General features: G+C 37.1%; 2 protein-coding genes across 7 annotated transcripts; one reads left to right on the top strand and one right to left on the bottom strand.

The window, feature by feature from the left end:
* Window positions 1–127: 127 nt before the first annotated feature.
* LOC113357467 (protein ALTERED XYLOGLUCAN 4-like) lies at window positions 128–2,577 on the top strand. 4 transcript variants are annotated; one of them, XM_026600873.1, is made up of 5 exons: window positions 128–555; window positions 637–752; window positions 994–1,102; window positions 1,211–1,506; window positions 1,575–2,577. In XM_026600873.1, the coding sequence occupies exons 2-5, from the start codon at window positions 639–641 to the stop codon at window positions 2,355–2,357; spliced, it is 1,302 nt and encodes a 433-aa protein (XP_026456658.1). In that variant the 5' UTR covers window positions 128–555; window positions 637–638; the 3' UTR covers window positions 2,358–2,577. The 4 variants fall into 4 exon arrangements, with proteins under 4 accessions (XP_026456658.1, XP_026456655.1, XP_026456657.1 ...); XM_026600870.1 differs by having other exon boundaries at window positions 637–1,102; XM_026600872.1 differs by having other exon boundaries at window positions 128–752.
* Window positions 2,578–7,627: 5,050 nt separating this feature from the next.
* LOC113357466 (probable nucleolar protein 5-2) lies at window positions 7,628–11,449 on the bottom strand. Of its 3 annotated transcripts, none has more exons than XM_026600869.1 (10): window positions 11,276–11,449; window positions 10,914–11,025; window positions 10,792–10,833; window positions 10,465–10,644; window positions 10,203–10,367; window positions 9,686–9,886; window positions 8,912–9,409; window positions 8,693–8,827; window positions 8,264–8,604; window positions 7,628–8,054 (listed from the first exon to the last, which is right to left on the bottom strand). In XM_026600869.1, exons 2-9 carry the CDS (start codon window positions 10,989–10,991, stop codon window positions 8,290–8,292), a joined length of 1,614 nt encoding a protein of 537 aa, XP_026456654.1. In that variant the 5' UTR covers window positions 10,992–11,025; window positions 11,276–11,449; the 3' UTR covers window positions 7,628–8,054; window positions 8,264–8,289. The 3 variants fall into 3 exon arrangements, with proteins under 3 accessions (XP_026456654.1, XP_026456652.1, XP_026456653.1); XM_026600867.1 differs by having other exon boundaries at window positions 7,628–8,021; XM_026600868.1 differs by having other exon boundaries at window positions 7,628–8,021; window positions 11,293–11,420.
* Window positions 11,450–19,027: the final 7,578 nt, after the last annotated feature.

The raw sequence follows: 19,027 nt of genomic DNA, 5'->3' as shown, positions 1-19,027 counted from the left end.
TCTTTCTCTATATGAAAGCAGAACCAGATCTAGAACAATTAATGAAAAAGAAATTTCAAAGAATTTAGGGTGCATGAATCATTAGTTAAATATCTTATTTTTGACCATCTGCATCGCCTTGAATTTCTTTGTTCTTGGCGAATTGGTTGGTCCAATTATCATTAGGTTTGGGGTACCCAAGTTTTGCTTAGTTTCTTGGGCCACAGGAGAGTTGGTGCTTCTGCCAGTAAGTAGACGATCAAAGTCCTTCAGTCCTGCTTAAGCAGGTTTTCAACTTTGCTCAGAAATAAGTAACAGCACCCTACATCCACAAATCAGGAGCCGAACCGGACAAAACCCTAACCAGATGATGAAATTAGTGATCTCAAAGTTCTGCTTATATTCTCCAATTCATTAGTACTCAAATGTGCAGCTGCTTCCCCGACCCGAAATTCATAAAATTTCATAAAAGTACATATTCACATGGAAATACACATATTACAAGGCCCTGATTAAAGTGCATCTCTTGTACTAAACTGTAACCTTGATTACGCCGGCTAGTATGCTAACCAAAAGGTAATGTCATCAGACTAGATTCATTAATTACTCACATGATTCAAGAAAATTTAAATCCAATAAAATCACACTGAACTTCAGGTATGCACCAAATCGGGCTGCACAGTATGTTTCTCGGTGTCACGCCTGAAGCCAGACACAGCGCCCGAATGCAAATGCAAAGAAACCAAACTATATTACAGCGCAGGGGAGAACTTGTAAGTTTATAAAGACTTAAAATCTCCATATCTCTCTTTCCAAACAATAAGAAAGATGATGCAGTCTGCTGCTATTCTTGAAAATCTGCCTTACTACACTAACAGGAATGGAAAAGGCAATGGAATGCAGATAGGAAAGTTAGTTTTGTTCTATGCATTATGGGCTTTCGCTGCTGTTTCATTTTTCACCGTCTTCATTCTTTATTCTCCAAATCCTTTTAGTAACTTCATGTTTAAGCAGCATTATCCATTGGTGAAGAACACTACTTTATCTGCTCTATATTCGGAAAATGATACGGATCAGAGCCCTTTAAAGAGCAATCCTGCCACCATCATGAACCTCCAAAAAGGTATGTGCAAACATTGTAGATTTATAGGACATTTTTTTTTGTGGCCATTACATGTTAGGATGCTTTCAAGTTTCATGAATCACCGTGTTTAATTTCTTTATGGTGCAGAGAGTAATGATGAGAAGATCAAGTGCGACTTGTTTGAGGGGAAATGGATACCGGACCTCAACGGGCCAATGTATACGAATTGGAGTTGTCCATTGATACCAGATTCAAGGAATTGCCCAAAATTTGGAAGGGAAAATGTTGATTATATGAACTGGAAATGGATGCCAAATGAATGTGAGCTACCAAGATTCGATGCTAAAACGTTCTTATCGATTGTTCGAGGCAGAAAGTTAGCATTTATCGGCGATTCCCTTGCTAGAAACCAAATGGATTCACTTCTTTGCCTATTATCTCAAGTAAGTACTGCTTCATTTATTCAGTTCCACTTACTATGTCATAGACTTATAATCTTTGTATTTTGCAGGGTGAAACTCCAAAGGATGTCTACACAGACGATTTGGATCGGTATCGAATATTTTACTTTCCTTCTCATGATTTCACTCTCATGGCCTACTGGACAACACACTTGACATTTTCAGCAGCAAAAAAAGTGAACGGTTCAAAGACTGCAATGTTCGATATACACCTCGACAAGATCGACGATAACTGGGCTCAGAAATTACCTAGTCTGGATTACGCTATCATTTCTATAGGCCAATGGTTTAACAGAAAAAACTACTTATATGAAGGTGGTAAAGTAATCGGCTGCATATATTGCGACGAACCAGATGTGCCTAATCTAGGATTTCCTTTCGCTGTAGGTAAAGCCATGGGCAAGGCACTAGAATACATCAGTGACTGTAAGGATTGCAAGCCGTTATTCACTTTGGCGCGGACATTTTCGCCTGCACATTTCGAGTATGGAACTTGGAATGAAGGAGGGAAATGTAATAGAACGAGTCCTTACACTGAAAAACAAGTTGAATATGACTTTCAATTGGAAGTAAGGAAGTCTCAAGTGAAGGCATTTGAGAACATTAAGAAGAGAAGTGATGGAAAGAGATTCGAGATTTTAGATGTAACCAAGGCCATGTTGATGAGACCTGATGGACATCCAGATATCAATTGGTACCATAAGTATCTGCAGGGTCATACTGACTGTATTCATTGGTGTCTGCCCGGTCCTGTCGACCTATGGAATGAACTATTGTTGGCTGTGCTGCAGAACAAAGATGGTAATTCGATGGAGCAAACACAATTGAAGTAGGTTCCATGCATGGTCTAATGTTTGGAATGCATCGCGATGAATATTTTTCCTTCTTAGGTAGGAAAGTTCTTGAAAAATTAACTGTAACTGTGGGGTTTCTTACATAGCTAATGTAAGAAGGGTTTTCCATTTGGGGTTTCTACTTTGTACCTACTATTCCATTAATAAAATTTCTATTTACCGATCAAAAAAAAGAAAGTTCTTGAAAAATTAAGTCAGATTGTCGGTAAATTTTCTTTAGTTCTTGATCAACTGTTCATGGATTTATTGCACTGTACTCGACTATTTGGTGCACTGCACTCGGCGACAATGTGAAGTTTACTGCTAACTATACATGAGACTGAAAGGCCAAGACGCCAGGAAAGACCGGTCATTTTGGAAAACAAAAAATCTTAAATCATTTTAGCTTAGCTCAGGAATGAATAATAATACAGTACAAAAATGAATAAAGAAACGCGTTAGTAGGTGAACTTTCTTTTCTTTTTTTGTCACTTCCTTGTTTTTTTCTAATGAATAAAATAAACTTTGATTAGAACTCGTTAATGCATTCTCATGGTGAATTCTTAGAAATTCATGCAGACCAACTTACAAGATGATGAATTGCTAATTAGTGTTTTAAAAAAGTCAAGTCGTCTTACATGCTTTGACTCATTGCTAGCCTCCGCAGATCTTCGGTTGTCACCATTGTCCCTTTTCTCCGATTCATACACTAATTTCTCCTCCAACTTAACCACTCACCATTGTAGTAGCAATACCATAATAGCACATTCTATAGGACCACATGGTAGGTTAGCACGTAGTCAAGCTTAGTTTTGTAATAGCGCAAAATTTTAATGCCCCCTTACCATGAAGTTGCCTTTGGGATTAATATCAGAAACGTAACTGCACCTTGTTTTTGTAATTTATCTAGGAAATGTACTCTTGATTGCGGAAGTACCAGTGGCATTTATCCACCTATAAGGTAGACAGAAAGTCCTCCTGAAACAGGTCTGGATTTTCTGGGCAAATTCCACTGCATTCTAATTTCTTTCCTTACTCCCATGTCAACCGTCAAATATGTCGTTTTGATCTTGAATTTAGCAGGAAACATGTTTTTCTAAAGACTTCCAACTGGGTATCCCTATCATTTGTGACCGAGTTTAAACTTTGATCCCCTGTTAGCTGCGAATTTCAAATTTGGTCCCGGCAGGTTAGTAGGTGCTAAGTTGCAATCAGTGGAAGACTTGTCAAGTCCCAAGTTGTTGCTCTTCTTGTCTTTATATAACACAGACTTTGCTTAGTCAGAAGACCTGTTCCTACATATATACCTTAACTACGCTTAATTCTCCACTGACTAATCCAAGTTTGCCGTGTTTTCTGCAATACAACAAGTACGGTATAAATAAAAGGAGTTCTGATTCTTGGTTTTGGTACAAAATCTTCTGCAGAAAGGACTAAGAGGTTATTGTAACATGGGAACTCTTTGTTGTGGAAGTTATTCTGATGATAGTGGTGGAATCTCACCCTTACAGTTAGTCTTGGTGATACTCTTCATCGTTCTTTTTGTTTCTGTATTCTCCAATCCACAACCACGACGACGGCGGTTCATTGTGCAAAGGTTTTGATGAATTTCTTGATGGTTGATGATTATTTACACATACCTTGCAGGTATGATTTTTGGGTAATTCTTGATACTAGTAGAGATTTGTGCAGAGATATTCTCAGACGATCTGCTTTTTATTTGTTTTGAATGGGGACAGACAGAATTTTATCAGGCATCACCTGTACAAGAAGGTTATGAAGCTGACATCTTTGTTACACAAATTTTTCCTTCTTGCAAATTCAAAATAGATCAGTGGCTTAAATATGTATCCTCTGTCACAATTTATATGTACTTTTTACAAAGTGAATAAGAAATTAAAATCATCCATTTAGATTATGAATCTCTATAGTTCAACAGTGCGGTTGGTCTGCTCAGAAATGCAACATTTTTGGATACACGAGACGCATGGTTCTTCCAAAACTTTCTTTTTCTTCCACAGTTCTGTTGGAGCACCCTATAGCACAACAACCAATCAATTCATGGTGAAAATAATCCAGAATCTTGGATGTATTACTTTGCTTATTCACCATAAGGAGCACTGCACATTTTTAGCTGAACACACATAGCGGGCAGCTGAAAGTTGCCGTTCAGTGCAACAAAGAATACAAAAATAAAGCATGAACTGTGGAAGAAAGCTAATAACTATCTCCAAGTCAAAACTTGAACAAACAATACAAGGCACCTAGCAAGAAAGCCGAATTTACTCGATCAGTTGCCCGTTTTCTTATGCAGTTGGATCTTACCCTGGGTTCAAACCAAATCCAACTTGACATTGACTAGATTTTGGTTCCAGTACCACCAAGTCTAACTAATGGATGAAAATGCAAATGAAAGTATTCAAACATTTAGACAGTTGAATGACGATAATTTCCACAAGAATAAGAAGTTAGTGTTGTGACTTGTGAGAGGGGCAGTCAAACACTATGCTCTTGCATCAACTAGTACAATGGAAAAAAATATTCACCACAAAAAAAAAAAAACAGCTCCTACACAACAAGTGAAAAGCAAAGCAGGATTTGAAAATATAAGAGAACTCATTTATACTTCTTCAGCTTTTGACGGCAGAAATTGACCTTCCTGGCAACAAAGCCGATGGGGACTTACAGTGAAGGTGACAGATTTGATACAACTTCAGATCAATGGCAGATTATTTCTCCTATAAATATATATTACCTAAATACATATAGAAATAGTTCACCGGATTAATAAAATGATACTTTCAGAACCGTAACTACACCTTGTTTTTGTAATTTATCTAGGAAATGTACTCTTGATCGCGTAAGTACCCGTGGCAGCACTCCTGAAAAAGTTTGGATTTTCCGGGAAGGAGCAAATTCCATTGCGTTATAATCCCTTTTCTTACTCCCATGTCAACCACAAATATGTCGTTTGTTCTTGAATGTAGCAGGAAACATGTTTTTCAAAAAACTAGTCACACATTCCTATCATTTATGACCGAGTTTCAGCTTTTGAGCCACTGTTAGTTGCGAATTTCAAATTTGGTCCCAGCAGCTTATTGGATGCTTCCATACCCTTGTTAGTAGTTGCTAAGTTGCAATCAGTGGAAGACTTGTTTAGTCCCAAGTTGTTGCTTTTCTACATTCTTTATATATGACAGAGACTTGCTTAGTCAGAAGACCTTAACTACGCTTAATCCTCCAGTAATCCAAGTTTGCCGTGTTTTCTGCAATAGAATTACAGTATAAATAAAAGAGTCTTGATTCTTGATTTTGGTACGAAATCCTCTGCAAAAACACTAAGAAGATTATTGTATCATGGGAACCGTTTGTTGTGGAAGTTCTTCTGATGATGGTGGTGGCATCTCACCCTTACACTTAGTCTTGCTGATACTGTTCATTGTTCTCATTGTTTCTATCTTCTCCAATCCACAACCGCGAGCACGGCGGTTCATCGTGCAAAGAATCTGTTGAATTTCTTGATGGTTGATGATTATTTGCACATACCTTTGCAGGTATGATTTTTGGGTAAATCGTTTTTTCTTCTAATAGAGATTTGTTTGAACGAATGGGGACAGACAGAATTTCATCAGGCATCAACTGTACAAGAAGGTTATGAAGATGACATCTTTGTTACAGAAAATTTTCGTTCTTGCGTATTCAAAATAGATCAGTGGTTTATAATTCAATCCAAATATGTATCCCCTCTGTCACAATTTATATGTACTTTATAAAGTGAATAAGAAATCAAAATATTAGGTCTGCTTATTTCGGGTACAAGAGTTCTTCCAAAACTTTCTTTTTCTTCCGCAGTTCTGTTGCAACACACACTCCATGATGCTTATTCACCGTAATGAGCATTCCACATTTTTATCTGAACAGGCAGAGATGGTAAAAGATATGCTCTGCAAGAGATGTACCTCGTCATCTGTTTTGCTGTTTAGCACAGAAACATTGAATTGAATAAATTTTAGGAATTAATGACCCAAATGCAATAATTTTACACACATGTCAGTCTCGTAGTGGGCAGCTGAAAGTTACCGTTCACAAAACATTCCAACTGCCTAAGCAGACCCATCAGTCTATCACTATCTCCAAGTCAAAACTCAAGCGACTAGCCCAATAAATGCAAGGCACCTAGCAAGAAAGCCGAATAATTTTCTCAATCATTTGCCCGTTTTCTAGAGCAATTGGATCTTACCCTCCTCTGTTCAAAGCAAGTTCTAAAATCCAACTTACATTGAATAGATATTACCAAGTCAACTAATGGATGAAAATTATGAAACGCAAATGAAGAATAACAAGGATTCAAACATAGCTAGCTAGTTGAATGACAATAATTTCCACCACCAAATGGAGAAGAAATTAAAAGTTAGCGACTTGGGAGCCTAGTTAGCAATTCGGGATTCGTCAAACGTACGGAACTGCAAACGTACGAGTATTATACGGTTTTGTAAAATTCAAATTCGGTCCAGAATTCGGTCAACGGAACGTGATTCGTCAGTAATTTGGAACGGCATACGTACGTGTATAAATCGATTTATAAATGTGAGTTCGGCTCTGAAAATTCGGTATCTATATATAATAAATAATTAGTATTTATAAGGTCATAGACTAATTTTTATGCATACGTGTAAGTTATTTAAAGAAAAAATAAACGTAATATGATGATATTAATAATATATACAACATTAGTCATCAAAGAGGACGTGGTATAGTGGTTTAGTTCTCTCTCACCTTCACCTTTAAATCTCTTTTGTCATTTTTGTTTCATAAAAATTACAACAACGTATAATATTGGGCCGTGTATGCTTGGGAGGCAGTAAAGCCCAAAAAATAGGGCCTTTGAAAACATAAAAGCTAAAAAATTTCTGTCGAATTAAGCGGACGTATCATTCGGGATACGTAAAGTTCGTGAACAATTCGCGAATGCCACATAATACGCGTCTTGGATTCGGAGTTGCAAACGGTAAAATTCGCGATACGAAAAAATTCGCGAATGATTCGCAAACTTACTAAATAGGCTTGGGAGTGGGGAAGTCCAACACAATGCACTTGCATTAACCCTGAAACTTACCAAAAAAAAAACACCTTAGTGCAATGACTTCTCTAAAGTCTAAACACCTGAAACTTCCTAGATAAATTACAAAAACAAGGTGTAACCACAAAAAGAGAGAAAAAAAACAAGAGAACCAGAAATGGTGCAGCTGCAGTCCTTCTTGACATAAAAGTAACCTGGAACTTCACACATTGGATGAATTTAAAATATGCCAAGTAAATCTCAAAAAGTTGTCGGAAAGAGTTATACATTGCATATCCTCACTATATAAATCAACTACCCTACTTCCTCAAATACTAAAGAGAACTGTTTCAGTACAGTAACTATTAAACAAACAACAAAAAAAAGAAGAAGAAAAAAAAACAGTTCCTACTCAACTAATGAAAGGCAAAGCAGGATTTCAAAAAGTAAGAGAACTCATTTATACGTCTTCAGCTTTTGATCAAAATGGCAGCATCATTTGTCGGGGGAAAATGACCTTCCTGGCAACAAAGCCGATAGGGACTAAGGTGAAGGTGGCAGTTTTGATACAACTTCAGATCAATGGCAGATTATTTCTTCCAGTACTGCATAAACACACAGAAACACCAGTTTCAGTACTGCATAAACACACAGAAACACCAGTTTCAGTAAGTTGCATTGTTACCCCCTAGAATCGAAGTGCCAATAGATCAATTTTGATAGTAGAAAGTAAAGATCAACAGTCATGCTCCATTCTAGGTTGAACTCGACATAACAAGATTTAAGGCCGCAGCAGTGAGAGTCAAAATCCAAAAGACAAGAAAACTAAAACTGAAGAGAAACTTACAAGAACTTTTCAATCACACCCGAACATCAGTCATCACTCTTCTTCTTCTTCTTCTTTTTGTCTTTTTTCTGGCTTTGTGCTTCTGCCTCTTCTTCTTCCTCATGCTTTCTCTTCTTTTTCTTTTTCTTTCCCTCCCCATCTTCTTGCTCAACACCCTGTTCAGCTTCGGCAGCCTTTTTTTTCTTCTTCTTCTCTTTCTTAGGTGTTTCCTCCTCCTCTTTCTCCTCAAACTCAGCTTTCTTGTTCTTCTTTTTATCTTTCTTGTCAGCAGCTGGTTCTTTTGTCTCTACTTCCATAGGTGCCGGTGTTCCTAGTACTGCATCAGCTGAAGGATTGTAGGTCTGGAGAGAAAGAAAAAAAAAACGTCAGTAAAAAAACAGACCTCATAACCTAAATCAATTAGAGATAACTGAAGAAAAAGCAACCAACCTGTGCAGAAGTTATGAGAGCTCCTGTACCATTCTTCCGGTCTTTGTGATGCACTTCTATCTTGGCCTTGCCTTTAGTTGATCCAGCAGAATGACCCAAGTCTCTACCCTCAAGAGTCCTCAACCGTGCTTCAAGCTACATAAGAACTTTAATATCAGAAACTAAATCAATGAAAAACTTAGAAAGTACGAAGAAAAAAAAACAGTTACGATCTCATACCTTGGCACGATTTTCCAGACCCATGGAGTTATCTTGAGTGTCCCCAAGAGCATCGTATCTGATGGCTAATGCAGTCTTGGCTGACAGAGTTCTAGACATCTTTCCCTTGAGTTTAGCAGCAGCTTGGCCAATTAAAGAAGCATGGTAGATAAGTCCATATTTGGGAGTAGCATGTTTTGTCTTAAGAGCTCTGAAGAGGGCTTTCTCTGCACCAAGAATCTGGATAGTGCTTCCAGGTTGCTTAGCAAGGTTTAACAAACTACCACCGTGAGCGATAAGACGAGCTCCAACAAGCTCTCCAACAAGGGCAGTAAGATTTGGGGCAATTGTGTTCATTCTACTTTTCAAGTAATCGTAGAGTTGACCCCTATACTCGGAAAGTGACAACACCTGGTCACAGAGCTCCTTGATATTCATCAGATCCAATTCACTGACCTCGGTTCCCATGGAGATGACAGCTGCCTCTTTCAAGTCAGTCTCAATCTCTTCTGGTAAGACCTAAAGAATAACAAAATGAGGACGATGTCAAAAACCTCAACATTTAGAGGACGATGTCAAAAACATCAACATTTTGGTAATAACAGAAAAAACCACAACTCTAGCTTGCCCAAATAACTAGAAAAGTTACACTCTATATAATGTGTGGCAAGAAAGAGACCGACACAAACAAGATTGAATACAACCTGAAAAGGATATTTCAACCAATAACTAAGGTACCCAAAATGGGAACACATGCAACATCTTATATGTCTGTGCTCAACAGGAGCAACCTACCTCAGAGAAATCAAGATCAGCAGCATTTGTACGGTTGCCCATCAGCTTAACTGCTTTGGCGTACAGGATATTGTCTGATACAATCTTTGCAAGCTCTGGAAAGTGCCATCCGTACCATTCCCTAACCCTCATCGCATATGTATTAAGCTCTTTGTCAAGATCATCCAACAAACCAATAGCTTGAATGATCATGGTATCCACCTAAACACAATAGGAAGAAATAAGAAGCCTACTTGCACACAGTAGCTAAAAGATAATGAAGAACAAGCATTATATTGAGATATCTAGCAATCTTAGTCATTTCATTCGGCAGGGTCAACAAATGTACATCCATTAACCAATAACGAGTCAATCAACTGCTATTATCAGGACTTAAAAACTTCAATCACCTTTACAACATTTACGATGAGGAAATAGAAGGCCACAAAATAATATCACATAAGTACTCATGGAACGTAAAATCAAACCCTTCCAAGTTCACACATTGTGAATACATCAAAAATCAAGAAGATTTTACCTTATCAGGGCTGAACTTTAGCTTGTATCTGGACAAACTGTGAGACAAACCCAAACTCATTGGAGCCAAATCTTGAACACCAAGGCCTGAAATAAGTTCAGTCAACTGGCTTCTGACACCTCTCATCAGCTCCATTACTCCGTTGTTATGGACGCAATCAATTTGCTGCAACAAGAAAAGATCATTAGTACACACATGGCATACACCAGACAAATATGAATATAAGTACTAATTAGCAATTCAATAATCGCAAGAGATATACCAGTTTCTCCTTGATGGCATTTCCTAGTTTAGAATCAGCTACTCCCAATCTTTCTCCATCGCAATGAGCCTTCAAGAACTTCCGAAGACCCTTGCTTGGTTTGCTATCAATAAGTAAAGTAGCAGTGGACAAAGCCTCAGAGGTGTTTTCAAACTTTGTAAAAGCTTTCAACTTTACAATCTGATACACATATTACATCAGCAAAAACATTAGAATGGTGACCAAAAAGGCAAAACATTTGTATAAACAAACAAATTACATATACAGAACAATCAATAACAGAAAATATGCAACAACAGCAACAACATATAAAATAAAAAAAAATACCTTTCTAGCTGCATCTGATGTAGAGAACTCCTTCCACAAATCCTACTCACCAAAAAATATATTATGAGATATATGAAAAAAGAAATCCAAGCTGAAAACTAAGTGCAGAACCCAATTGTTACCTCAACTTGATCTATCTTTCCTTCATCCAGAACCTTAAACAGGGCAAACCCTGCAGGGGTTTCAAACAATACTAACATTTTTGTTTTGTTTAAATTAAAATCCCTGCAACACCTAAAACAAAACAAACATAAGCCAGCTCGTTAGTATCACACAAAAAATATTCTTTAGACTAATAACAAGATTTTTCTGAAAGTTCTAAGCTCTGGGTAAAAAGGGTTCATCTAGAATCTGATTTCCATGTAGAAAAAACAACACTTTATAGAGTTTAAGCTCAAAACTTAGGGTTTAGAGATATCATTCAAGGGTTTTTTTAACCATTCATGGAGATTTTAGATACAATGGGGGGGGAGAAATAGGATACCTAATAGAAGTTTATACCGTTATTCTTCTTCTTCCTTCCTTCCTAAACTGGGAGGTGCTCACAGAGACTTTGAGAGAAACAGAATGAGAGAAGATGGCGAGGTTTTAAGTGTTGGCTGAAAAAAGTTAGGGTTTTAGAAGAGTGTGAAGTTTTGTATCGATGGAGAAACCCTAATATGGGCAATTTACGAATTTTGATCGGGTAGTTTTTCTCCTTATGGATGATCGACCCAAGCCCAATCTAAGGTGTCTAACATTCTTTTCCTACCTATATCTGTGTAGTGTACTGTGCATCCGTCGGTAACTACTAGTACCGATACGATGGCACGAATCGATGGAGCAGAATTAGTGGTACTAATTGATACCACTAATTGATTCCGATTGAAAATCATTAATTAAAATTTTACCAAACGTTTAACTATTTTTTCTAAAAGCTAACGGATATCAGAAAAATGGCTTTTACTAATATCAAATTAAGCCTTAGTTTGGTATTGTGGTGCTTTATATAAAAGCGCTTTTCTGTTATGCGTTGATGTATTATGTAAAAAAAGCAGTTGAACGTTTGATAATAAAACCTATTAAAAGAATATTCAACTTATGCTTGGTAAATATCATGTTCAACTATTGTTTTGCATCAATACCAGAAAACTAAATTAAAAGAAAGTTTCCAAAAAGCTTTGCTCTGTCACCATGATGTAACATGTTTTAAGAAAAAAAAAGTTCTCAATGTTTCCATCTGTAAATCAATTTTTCAAATTTAGTTCAACCAAACTTGAGAAATTCATTCATTGGATCATCCACAATATTGTTTTCCTTTATCAATTTTTCATGAATTTATACACAACCATCACTAATGACCCATCCTTGATTACATATTTTCCAGCTAACAAGCAAGAAACAAAATACTTTGAAGAAATCCAGTTCACTACAACCAGGATTAACACCTACAAGTATTATTGTTTCCTTCATGATTATTCTGACAAACCCAAAAGAAATTGCACCTTTGACACTAAAACTTACTTTGTTCACCATTCAAACCATTTCACATCAAAGATAAAACTCAAACTAGTACTGCAAACTATAAATACCATCGTTCCAAAGTTCAAAAAGCTAAACAACATTCTTCGGTAACCACCCATTACTAAAAGTTATCCCCATCTTTGCTCTCTCAATCCTCTTCATCGTACTAAGCACTATAGTCACTTCCTGATGACGCAGGAGACCCATACTGCCATCTAAATCTTCAGACTCATCCTCAGTTTCATCATTTTCCTCTTCAATCTCGTCCTCAAGAATCTATTCATCATCTTATGTTTCTTCTCCCTCCCTCATTGTCCTGTCAAAGATTAACGAATTTGCTTTTTCAGACTCATACGTCTCATATACGTTTTTTCCTTCTTTTTTTTTCTCTCTTCTGCCTCCTCAGAATCTTCACTTTCAAAATTTATCTCCTCAACAAAATACTCATATCCCTCATCGGCTTCCTCTGAATCACTTTCAGTTGCATTACGGCTCTTCTTCCAGGCTTTTCGTCTCTCTGACCTGTGCTCCCTCTTCCTTTCCATCCTGGCAAATCTTTTTTCTCTTCATGCAGCAAATTCCACAGTTCGTCTCTCGATCTCTATCATTCTCGGCATGTCGGTGTCGCCTGTCTAATTCAATATGCAAGTGATTCCTCAATTTCTCTAACTCTTGAGTTTCTAGAGTTAAAGTTATTCCCTTCGCAAGATCAAAGGCAACATATGATGGTGATGGTTCAGGAACATTACCAGATGTGTTTGACATTGCCTAATATCTCATCACTGATAATGATCCTTTTCTGTATTTGGTTTAAGTGTTATAATGAGAGTTTTTCCTTAAACTCCTTTTATAGAGCTCCAATTAATACCTTTGATAGCCATTTATAGCGTTCGGTGAAATGTCCCGTCCCTTGGCAATTCACGCCCATTCAAGCCATGCGCACCTTCTCCAGAAACATCATTACCCTTTGAAAAATTATTTTCAAATCCTAAAACTAGACGTTTAATTTGCCTTAAATTGGTTCAGAATTTCCATAAAAGAATTGAACTGATAGACCACCTAATTCAGATAAGTTTATTTGGGTACTAATTAAAATCTTTGATTTTGTGCAGATCCAGAAGATGCAGCACCTGTTGAGAGGCACCATCGGTAGCTGGAGTATATTGGATATGCACTTGACTAATTCTCAAGTCATATGGTAGTTACCAAAAATCTCAAAACCCATTTCTCACCTTTAATTATCACAAGCTGGCTTGACTATAATTTCATTAACATTTCTGATAATCAGCAAATAACCACTTTCTAGACCAATATAAAATCTCAATTCCCCCCCCCCCACCCCGAAGATATATTCCATACCACCCTTAAACCCACCCATACAACAATATCTCATTTGGAAGCATTTGGGGACAATACCAATCTGGTTACGGAAAAAATAAAGATAATTATTATTCTACTACCAAAATTGGTGAGGTTATTGTATATGTGCATTACGCCATGCTAATTTACCAAAAGTTTGTCATTGGTAGAGTTGTATTATCTACCTTTTATACCAAACTCATGTGACCAAAGATGTTCCCCGCTGTTGTGATCCCACAAAACATGAAGATAAAGTGAAGATTGTGAATAATAGCAGTGTCTCTCAACCTAGTCATGAAAAAATTCTAAGTCTTTCATCCATTTCATTCCCTTTTATCTGCAGAGACCAAATTCAACCATCTAGGATTTTCCATTTTAAGGTTCAGTCTCCAATACAGTTCAGGGTTTCTGCACATCTAGAGATTTTTTTGTTATGTCTTTATTCTAACACATGCCTCGCCACCTTTTGGCATTGTCATTTCCAAATATGCATTGAGAATGCGGGGGTCTAACAACCACACCCAACAATTCGTTTGGCAATCTGAGAGGACTTACTCCAATATACTTTCTAGAGAATCAACTAGACAATCAGACTCAATCTAGAGAATAATATATCAAAGAGTTTAATATATATAACTCTTAATTCAATCTGCAATCAGCAAATAGAAATCTGCGAGCCCGATTGAATATAAGAGGAGCAACTTGAACGGAAATACCAATGTTCAAGTGTCAATCAATTTAAATCAACAACCCGAGGTCGGATATTCTAATTGATTGAACTTAACGCAGAACCTGTGATATTTCAATTATATAACAAAATATAATGCAGAAAAGAAATAACACGGACACCAGAATTTTGTTAACGAGGAAACCGCAAATGCAGAAAAACCCCGGGACCTAGTCCAGATTGAACACCACACTGTATTAAGCCGTTACAGACTCTAGCCTACTACCAATTAACTTCGGACTGGACTGTAGTTGAACCCTAATCAATCTCACACTGATTGAAGGTACAGTTGTGTTCCTTACGTCTCTGGTCCCAGCAGGATACTACGCACTTGATTCCTTTAGTTGATCTCACCCACAACTAAGAGTTACTACGACCCAAAGTCGAAGACCTGATAAACAAATCTGTCTCACACATGAAAGTCTATATATTGAATAAATGTGTCTCTCACGGAAATACCAAGAGTTTTTGTTCCGTCTTTTGATAAAAAAAGGTGAACAAGAACCAATTGATAAACCAGACTTATATTCCGGAAGAACAACCTAGTATTATCAATCACCTCACAATATTCGTAATCGAATAGCGAAACAAGATATTGTGGAATCACAAACGATGAGACGAAGATGTTTGTGATTACTTTTATCTTGCCTATCGGAGAAATTAATCTCGGGTCAATTATTTCAATCGAACTCAACACGATAGAATCTGGCAAGATCAAAACACGCAACTACAAAGAAAATAGTTGGGTTTGGCTTTACAATCCCAATTAAATCTTTGAAGTCGTTAACCTACAGAGTCTCGATAGAAACCTAAGGTTAAAGAAGAATCAACTCTAGTTTATGCAACTAGTAACACACAGGAGGTGCGGGATTAGTTTTCCCAGTTGCTAGAGTTCTCCTTTATATAGTTTTCAAATCAGGGTTGGAATCCAAGTTACCTTGGTAACAAAGCATTCAATATTCACCGTTAGATGAAAAACCTGATTCAACCAAGCTAATATCATTCAACAGTAAGATCGAAATTAGCTTGTTACACACAAATGAAATGTACCCTCATTTAGGTTTATGTAACCGTAACCAAACATGTACACCATGTTGGTTCACAAATACTTAGCCGAGGTTAGCCATATAATTACTCTCATATCAACCTTATTCATCTTAAGCATAACTAGTTCAAATGACTCAAATGAAACTAGTTAAAGAGTTGTTCGATTGTTATATTCTCACAGAATTATACAACAACACAATTAAAGCTTAATCGATTTGATTCACTCGAATCAATGATGAAAACTATAGCCACGGTTGGCAAAGATTGCATTCCTTATTATATAAATGTTTATGTTCATGTTCATAAACGATTTTTAGAGCTTTAACCTTCAAGTATGCAAACGGGTACGCATACTTGAATTACCCGAACTAAGATTGGGTTTCGCCAGTACGCAAACGGGTACGCGAACTTTCAATCCCAACAGAAATTCTCGGACATGAACATGTACGCCAATATGCAAACGGGTATGCATACTTAGGTTCCCGGATTTCTCAAACCAACAGGTACGCAAACGAGTGCGCATACTATGGTTCCCGGACATGGATTACATATGTGCAAGAGTGCACAACATGACATATCCAATAATGGTTAAGTGTTCTAAACTCTTATTTGAATCATTGAAACTTTTTTAGAGGATGACAATAGCCGTTTTTACACACTATTAGCATCAAAGCAATTTTCAAGTTATTGAAATAATCATAACGAAACATTCCAAGACTACGCCAAATTATTGTATCACACAAACCATGTAAGATGTTACTCGGAAATTTTCACATGATATAAGATGAAAAAGCGGGGGTCTAACAACACCACCCAATATTTCGCTTAGCAATCTGTATGGACTAACTCCGAAATACTTTGCTAGAGAATCAACTAGACATTCAGACTCAATCTAGATAAAAGTATCTCAAGGAGTTAATATCTCTCTCTTGATTTGATTTTTACTCAAGCTAAAAACAATAGCGAGTCTTTATAAAATACAAGGAATAACTTGGACGGTACCAAAGACCAATGTCCAAGTGTTAATCAATGAAATTAACAACCACAAGGTCGGATCTCTAATCGATTAAACTTTAACGCACAACCTGTATTATTTCAATTATAAAGATAAACAATATAATGCGGAAAATGAAATAACACAGACACCAGAAATTTTGTTAACGAGGAAACCGCAAATGCAGAAAAACACCGGGACCTAGTCCAGATTGAATACACACTGTATTAAGCCACTACAAAAATTAGCCTACTCCAAGCTAACATCGGACTGGACTATAGTTGAACCCCAATCAGTCTCCCACCGATCCAAGGTACAGCTGTACTCCTACGCCTCTGATCCCAGCAGGATACTACGCACTTGATTCCTTTAGCTGATCTCACCCACAACCAAGAGTTGATGCAACCCAAAATCGCAGACTTGATAATAAACAAATCTGTCTCACACGGAAAAGTCTATCAAAGGATAATTTGTTTCCCACAGAAAAACCCTAGGTTTTTGTTCCGTCTTAAGATATGAAATCAAGGTGAACATGAACCAATTGATAATCCGGTCTTATATTCTCGAAGAACATCCTAGATTAATCAATCACCTCTCAATAATCTTTCTTGACTACACAAGAGGATGTCGAGGAATCACAAACAGTGAGACGAAGATGTTTGTGACTTCTTTATCTTGCCTATCGGAGAACTCTCACGATCTCAAGCCAATCAATAGATTGTACTCGTACGATAGAAGATACAAGATCAGATCACACAACTACAATAAAAGTAGTATCGGTCTGGCTTCACAATATCAATGAAGTCTTTAAGTCGTTAACCTGATTTTAGAGAAGAAAACCAAAGGTTAGAGGAGAGTCGACTCTAGAGAGCGCACTAGTATCACACAGACGTGTGGGGATTAGTTTTGCCCAATGCTAGATGTCTCCTATATATAGTCCTCAAATCAGGGGTTTTCCTTAGTTACAAAGCAATCCATATTCACCGTTGATGAAAACCTGATTTAGATTCAAGCTAATATTTCTCAACAGTTAGATCGAAAACTTAGATTGTCACACACACTTGAGATATACGTTTACTAGGTTTGTGAAAACCGTTCCCAAACGTGTACGTGTATGTTGGTTCAACATAGTAACCCAAAAGGTTAACCATATGAGCATTTCATATTAACCTTGTTCTTCTTCACCATAACTAGTTCAATTGACTCAAATGAACTAGTTAGAGAATTGTTCAATTGCTATGAGATCTTACGTAACTACACAAGACACAATTGAAACAAAGATGATTCGATTCGATTGAATCGGCTCATGAACTTTATAGCCACGGTTTGCATAATGCATTCCTTAGTAATTTAAGTTTCATGTTCAGAGCACATCTTTATATCATAACCCACTTAAGTGCGCAAGTTCGAGGACTTAAGGCAACCGACAGAGTTTTCCAAATTCAGCAGAAAATCTCGGCAAGGAGACTTCCGCCAGTTCGCAGAATGAGTTCGCGGACTAAACAAGCAAACGAGTTTTTGGAAATCCCAGCAGAAACTCGGTAAGAGAACTTCCGTCAGTTCGCGGACTTGGCAAAGCCAATTCCTCCGGTTTCTCTCAATCAACAAAGTTTGCAAACTTCGGATTAAGGAATAGGACTTATGCACATATGTATTACCACACAATGCTTATATCCATCATTGGTTATATTGACCAAAACTCTCATTCCAACATTGAAACATTCTTAGAGGACGTTATATAGTTGTTACACTATTTCTCGTCAAAAGCGATTTTCAAAGTGATTGAACCAATATGACTTTCGTCATTAGGTGAAGATAAACCCGATCAAAGCGAAACGCTTTACCAACACATGACTTCGAGATATAGATAGGCGAGATATACTCGGCTCGAAATATCAAATGTGTATGATCCAGTCTATATAGCATACGACTTTTGTCTCATAAGAAGTAGGAGATAGAAGAGATATACTTTTGAGTGACAGATAAGTTCAAGTATCCACATACCTTTTTGTTGATGAAGTTCAACGGTTCCTTGAGTAGATCTTCGTCGTTGTATGATGAATCGCCATGAAGTCCTTGAGCTTAACTACACTTTTCTATCCTAGTACGAGACTTAGCTATGTAGACTATAAATCAAGACTCATTGTTTTGATCACTAACATTGACAAATATGCTTGAGATAGCAACGCATGCGATGTCGGCCGAGCTATGCTCTAACAATCTCCCCCTTTGTCAATTTTAGTGACAAAACTATTAATACATATGGAATACAAAAAAGATAAACTTTAGTGGCTCTTATTCCATAGTCTAATCTTCAACGTTCCCTGAAATCTTCGTCCTTCTAAGTACTTCAATGATCCCAAAGGTTGTAAGTTTAGCATCACCGTTGTTGAAGATCCATAGCTATAACAATGAGAGAAATCGAGATTCTCGATCATCATTATACAGTGACATAGTATTATTATGTAACATTAAAGTCCAATTGCATCACGACTTTAACAATAATACTACGGTGATATGTATCACTCCCCCTTAGTCAATACTCCACTTCACATGTAAACCACTCCCCCTTACACAATGATCTGAAAACCATATGTATATGTAGT

The sequence above is a fragment of the Papaver somniferum genome, chromosome 3 (assembly GCF_003573695.1).
Source record: "Papaver somniferum cultivar HN1 chromosome 3, ASM357369v1, whole genome shotgun sequence".
In the NCBI taxonomy this organism is placed as follows: domain Eukaryota; kingdom Viridiplantae; phylum Streptophyta; class Magnoliopsida; order Ranunculales; family Papaveraceae; genus Papaver; species Papaver somniferum.
The sequence above is the reverse complement of the archived record's forward strand: the minus strand, read 5'-3'. Positions and strand labels throughout refer to the sequence as shown.

Excerpts from the sequence above, each read along its gene's own strand:
- LOC113357466 (XM_026600869.1), bottom strand. The coding sequence starts at position 10,991 with ATGTTAGTATTGTTTGAAACCCCTGCAGGGTTTGCCCTGTTTAAGGTT. Across the intron at positions 8,828-8,911 it reads GTCTGGAAAATCGTGCCAAG|CTTGAAGCACGGTTGAGGAC; the intron begins GTATGAGATCGT and ends GTTCTTATGTAG. Across the intron at positions 8,605-8,692 it reads CTCTCATAACTTCTGCACAG|ACCTACAATCCTTCAGCTGA; the intron begins GTTGGTTGCTTT and ends CTTTCTCTCCAG.
- LOC113357467 (XM_026600870.1), top strand. The coding sequence starts at position 808 with ATGATGCAGTCTGCTGCTATTCTTGAAAATCTGCCTTACTACACTAAC. Across the intron at positions 1,103-1,210 it reads CATCATGAACCTCCAAAAAG|AGAGTAATGATGAGAAGATC; the intron begins GTATGTGCAAAC and ends TTTATGGTGCAG. Across the intron at positions 1,507-1,574 it reads TTCTTTGCCTATTATCTCAA|GGTGAAACTCCAAAGGATGT; the intron begins GTAAGTACTGCT and ends TGTATTTTGCAG.